This window comes from Mirounga leonina, unplaced genomic scaffold (genome assembly GCF_011800145.1).
Source record: "Mirounga leonina isolate KUSES-001 unplaced genomic scaffold, KU_Mleo_1.0 Mir_153, whole genome shotgun sequence".
Taxonomy (NCBI): domain Eukaryota; kingdom Metazoa; phylum Chordata; class Mammalia; order Carnivora; family Phocidae; genus Mirounga; species Mirounga leonina.
In genome coordinates, this window is record NW_023270387.1 from 24408288 (window position 1) to 24414287 (window position 6000).

The 6000-nt window shown below is 45.3% G+C and overlaps 1 protein-coding gene across 1 annotated transcript in view; it reads left to right on the forward strand.

The window, feature by feature from the left end:
* Positions 1-5776, forward strand: part of BARX2 (BARX homeobox 2) — a 72204-nt gene extending 66428 nt beyond the window's left edge. Inside the window, exon 4 of the mRNA XM_035008755.1 lies at positions 4806-5776. Within this exon, the coding sequence (XP_034864646.1) occupies positions 4806-5072 (267 nt within the window). The 3' untranslated portion in view covers positions 5073-5776. The remainder of the gene's footprint in view (positions 1-4805) is intronic.
* Positions 5777-6000: the final 224 nt, after the last annotated feature.

Genomic DNA, 6000 nt, shown 5'->3' on the forward strand with positions numbered 1-6000 from the left:
GCCACGTAATTCAAGTCTCCAGAGAATCCACAGTTTGGGAGGCCAGAAGACATAGAGACAGAAAATGAATTCTATAGGTTTCTGGGGCCCTGAACCTTTCTTCTGGGTGAGAACAATCCTGGCTGTTTGTTCTTGCTCGTTCCTCACTTGCCGGGCCTACTCCCACTCAGTGCCTTAGCATGTGGGGCCCCGTCTGAGACGGCATTGCATCTTCAGGCAGAGACAGGCTGCGGAACAGGGTGCTGGGAAGAGATTTGTGCCGGAGAATCTGAACTTGCTTCTCAGCTTCATGGAAATAGTCCGGTTGATCCGACTCTCCCAGCTCCAGAGAGCCGCAGATGAAGACCAAGAAAAAGGGGCAGAAAGCACCCCTAGTGAAGGAGTCTGTGACCCAGGGTCTGCCGGGAGACGGGGGGACTGCAGGTCAGTATTAGAATCAGAAAGCACGGTGGCAAATACGATGTATCCCTCGCTCGTTATGCACGATGAGATCCGGGTAAGAGCGTTAGATTCAAGTGGGCAGGGTTGTGTGTTCAAATCCCAGCCCTGCCCTTGGCTTTGCTCTTGGACCATGACAAACCACCTCTGCCTGCTCGGTTTCCTGTCTGAGTGATGGGGGAGGCAGAAGGTTCCTCCCTGCACTGACAGTCCATGCTCTGCTGTCAGACTGCCTGTCTCCCACCTGAGCACCTTGGGAAGGAAACAGGCCTGTCCTGATATCTTCAGCAACAGAACATTTGAATATCTAGTTTAAGGATTTGGGGGGCGGGGGGTGCTCTGAGGCTGGCAGCAAGCACAGCCACTAGAAGTAGATGGTGTCTAGCTGTTTTTCCGAGAGGCATGTGACCTCAGGTGCTGTGGTGGGTTGTCTGGACTCCCCCCACCAAGGGGACTAAATTGGCTTTAGGAATAATTGGGCGGGAGGGATCCCGGGAGGAGGGCCATGGGGTGCATGAGAATGCGCAGCTCCTGGCATGGGGCGGTTGTGAGATAATTGCATGTCTCAGGTGTGCTGGGAGGCAAGGGGCCAGAGGTCGAGCGCGGGAAGCAGTCAAGAGGGTAGTTATCTCCTAATTATTGCTTGCGCTGGAATGTTTTATTCCATTTAGAAAATGGTCTGATTGTTTTGATTTTTTTTTTTTTTGTGCGGTAGGAAAACAGCCAGGTGGGGTCTATCCAAGCTGTGTGGGTGGTGTTCGCTAATTGCTGGGCTGGACTTTCTTTTGCCAATTAGGTGGGTTCCTTAGACCTGCCCTATTATAACTTGATTACTATATGGGGCAACTTAATTTTGTAGAACCTCTTTTATACCAAGTGGAGAGCTGCTTTCAACATGTAAATTCCATCTTGGCACATCTGGGCACTTTCAACAGCCTGCACTCAGACTGAAATAAAAATCAGATGCTGACTTATGTGAAAAGGAATATAGGGATGCCTTCTCCCCAGAGGTGGATTCTGTCAGCATCTATACCTTGTTAGAGGTCCCCTTCATATTTTCGTGTTAGCTGTGCGTGTGGAAAGTGCAGTGGGTGAGCAGATTCCCAGCTAAAAGGAGATGGTTTTGAGAGCTTATGGGTTTCCTCATACCTTATACAAAAAATAACTCAAAGTGAACCATAGACCTACATGTAAAAGCTAAAACTGTAAAACTCTTAGAAGAAAATTTGAGTAAATATTCATGGCCTTGGATTTGGCAAAATCCTCTGAGCACACCAAAAGCACAAGCAACGAAAGAGAAAATAAATTGGACTTCATCAGAACTAAAAACATTCGTGCCGTGAAGGACATCACCAAGAAAGGGAAAAGACAACACACAGAATGGGAGAACACCTTTGCAAATCTTGCATCTGGTGATGGACTTGTATCCAGAATGTGTATAAAAAACTCTTAGGACTCAACAATAAGAAGATAACCGAATTTTCAAATGGGCAAAGGATTTGAATAGGTATCTGTCTAAAGAAGACATATGGCTGGCCCATAAGCACAGGAAAAGATGCTCATCTTCTTTAGTCATCAGGGAAATGGAATTCACAAACACAAGGTACCACTTCCTACCCACTAGTGTGGCTGTAATCAGAAAGACGTACCCTCAAGTATTGGTGAGGATATGGAGAACTGGAACCCTCATAAACTGCTGATTGGAACATGGTGCTGTCGCTTTGGCAAACAGTCTGGAAGGTCCTCGAAAAAAGATAGAGTTACCATATGACCCAGCAATTCCAGTTGTAGGGATACACCCAAAAGAAATGAACAGATATTTCTATATTCCTCTTCATAGCAGCACTATTCACAACAACCAAAAGGTAGCAACAACCCAAGTGTCTCTCAGGTGATGAATGGGTAAATGGAATGTGGTATATTCCTACAATGGCTGTTAGTTGGCCATAAGAAGGAATTGAAATACTGATATAGGCTGCAACATGGATGACCCTTGAAAGCACCATGCTGGTGGAAAGAAGCCAGTCGCAAAGGATAACATATTGTATAACTCGATTCATATTAAATGGCCAGAATAGGCAAATCTGTAGAGACAGAAGGCAGATGTGTGGTTGCCTAGGCTTGGGGGGCAGGGCCTGGGGCAAACTACGGGTGGCTGTTAATGGGTGTGGGGTTCATTTTTGGGGGTGATGAAAATGTTCTAAAATTGGATTCTGGTGATAGTTGTACAATTCTGACTACTCAGAATCACTAAATCGTCACTATGAATGGGTGAAGTGTATGGTATGTGAATTATATCTCAATAAAGCTTTTTAAAAAAGGAACTTTTGGCTTATTGAGTTACTGCCTTCATTACTACAGTTCAGCACCCGGAGGTCCTGTCCTCTTGAAGGAAAGAGATGTAATCGATAAGGATTTAGTGACTGAGTAGAGTCAGTTGAAAGTTACTTGTCTGGAGCATAAAGCAAGGGATAGTTGCAAGATTCACCTTCAAGGAACCTCTGTTCAACTACGGAAGATAAGATTAAGCAGGCTATGTAAGTAGCAAAAACACATTTCACTCCTAATTATCTGTGCTAATCCAGGTCCTCCTGAAGCCCTTCTCACCAGCTGCCCAGAAAAGCCACAAAGGCAGCAAGTCAGAGTTCAGAGCCAGTGGAAGAAGGGACTGTCTGTGATTCTCTAAAGTAACCTATACATATTCTTAAATTTCTCCCTTCGTTAAGTCAGAATATTCTCATGGACATCACACGTTGGGATAATAAATGTGCAAGTCCTTTGACATCAGCAAAGGCTATTTGGGACACTGTTACTTCGCTTGCTTTGTACCTTTCTTCACCTCCAGGGAAAGGCTCGTTGTTCAATACCAGTTCAATACCATTCACCAGTTGGTGAATGCCTGCTACGTGCAGGGGCTGAGTGGGAGGGGCAGGCAAGTAAACATGCAGGGACAGTGGTTTGTGACAAGTGCTCTAATGGAGGAAATGTAAGAGCTCATCGTGCACACGGTGGAGGGCCTTTGACGTGGACCTGGGAGGTCAGGGAAGCTCCCCGGAGGAGCACTCTCTAAGCGGAGTTCACCAGGTGAGGAAGGTGGGAGGCCTGTTCTGCACGGCAGGAAGAGTTCTTGCTCTCTTGTATACATGTATCTGTTGGTCACCCTCTAAGACACAGCTGCTAAGGAGCAGAGTTAGAATTTAATTTAGTGATTGGCCTTTCAAAGCTAGCTAGAACTTTCTATTCTCTACTCCGTCTTTGAACCATTCAGTTGTATGTTCCTTATAATATTTTTTCTGATTACAGAAATACTTATACATGATCATTGTACCAAAAAAATTAGAGAATACAAAAAAGAAAAAAGAAAAAATTTAAAAATTCTCCATGATCTTGACACTGCGAACAGGTTGTCTGTCCTCCAGATTGGGTTATGCTGGTTTATAACCTGCTTTCCACAAAAGTGCATCAATGATATTTCCCATGTCATTAAACATTCTCCTATGTAATGATTGTAATGGTTATCAAGTATTCTCTCTTTGGGATATACTATAATTACCTACCCAATCATATAGCAAAAGTTTATTTCCCCCCAGTTTTCGCCATTATAACCAATTTTTTGATGTACATTTTTGCAAATCAGTCTTTATCTCAGTCTTTGATGATTTACTTAGGCTAAATTATTAGAAGTGGAATTTCTGTATGCACATATTAAGACTTCTGATTCGAATTCTCAGACTGCCTTTTGAGAAGGTTGTACCAATCACCCTTCCACACGATTTATTTTCCTGCTTGCTACAAATATTGTCTTTTTAACTTGTCAACTTGATAGATAATGCATTAATATTTTAATTTTTATTTCTTTCCTTACTGTTGAAGTTGGATTTTTTTAATGTGTTTGTGATCATTTTATTTAAAGCCAAAATATGTGATACTTGCTGAAAGTGCATTGAACATTTAAAGAATGAAGATGTCTTGGGGCACCTGGTTGGCTCAGTGGGTTAAGTGTCCGACTTTTGCTTAGGTCATGATCCCGGGGTCCTGGGATGGAGCCCCGAGTCGTCGGGCTCCCTGCTCAGCGGGGAGTCTGCTTCTCCCTCTCCCTTTGGCCCTCTGCCACTCATGCTTGCATACCCATGTGCTCTCTCTCTCTTTCAAATAAGTAAATAAAAATTTGTTTTAAATGTCACCTTAAAATAATAATAATAATAATAATAAAGAATGAAGATGTCTTTATACTCTAGAGGTGATGGGTTGAAAATACCTTTTGCCAGACTATCACTGCTGGGAAGGAACGGTATAGACACTGTTGAGTGGGAAAGTGGAGGGAGGGGGTTATTTATTAGACTTAATGACTTTTTTCTCCCACATAGGTTCTTAAAGGTGGACAGGAAGCACCCACAAAACCCAAAGGTCGTCCTAAGAAGAACTCCATCCCCACATCAGAAGAGATTGAAGCTGAAGAGAAGATGAACAGCCAGGCCCAGAGCCAGGAATGCCTTGCACCCTCCCAGAGACAGGAGGAGCTCTGTGACCCACAGGAACCAAAAGCATGCGACGTCCCCTTAGAGGTGGCAGAGCCCCCCGGCCAGTCCCAGGAGTTGCCAGTAGCCTCTTCGGAACCCCCACCATCAAGCTAAGATAAAAACTCTTCTGGGGGAAGGGGGAGACGGGGAGGAATGGAAAGAGGGAAGTCAGGGAGAACAGGGAGGGATCCGCTTCCCAAAGCCTGGTAAACTTGGGGAGAAGAGATCCACGTCTCCCAACCCCCACGGGTCTCAGTGGTTTTCATCACAAGCATTTGACGAAGACTTGCTTGCCTTAGGCCTTTCTCTTCCTGAAAGGCTGCTTTAGCCACGGGATGCCCTTGATGAAGGGAGACAGTGCCTTGGAACTGCCTGCCCCTGCTGGGGTGAGGGCTGTGGGGCCCGCACCCCCCTGGTGCTGGCGCGGTGAAGGACTGCCCCGGGCTCTCTCCCTCCAGCCCCTGGGCAGCCAGTCATCAAAGCAGAGAGATCATGGAGGAGCTTGGGCAGCAGGCCTGGCTTCCTTGCTGACTCAGCACTTATTTCTGTAGTTTTAAAAGAGAATTTAATGTTTTTGGTTGTTGGTTTTTTTGGGGGGGGGTAGGGTGGGGCCGGTGAGGGTGGGCAAAGAAGAGTTGGGGGAAGCGAGTTCTGAGTTACTAGAATTGTTTCTGAATAAAGTTCGTTTGAAGACACGTGTGCCTTTGTACCCATTATAAGATGGTCAGGTGACCCAAGAACTGAGAAGCCTTGGTTTTCTTGCTTTATTGAGTTGCCATCCCAGAAGCTGCAAAGCAGATTATGTTAAGATAACTTTTATTTTTTAATTAAAGATAAATCTTGCAAAAGGATTGGGTGTTTTGTGTCTTCTGGGGAGTATATTTAGCCTTGTCTGTATACGTCTTATGGAAAGACCCAGAGAGATAGCCCGGCTCCCTGGGCTTTCATTTCCCCCACTGTAAAATAAGAGATTGGTCTCTGCCCACCACCCCTCCCACCACCTTCTGCCAGAGCAGCTCTGTCGTCAGCCACTTTCCATTGT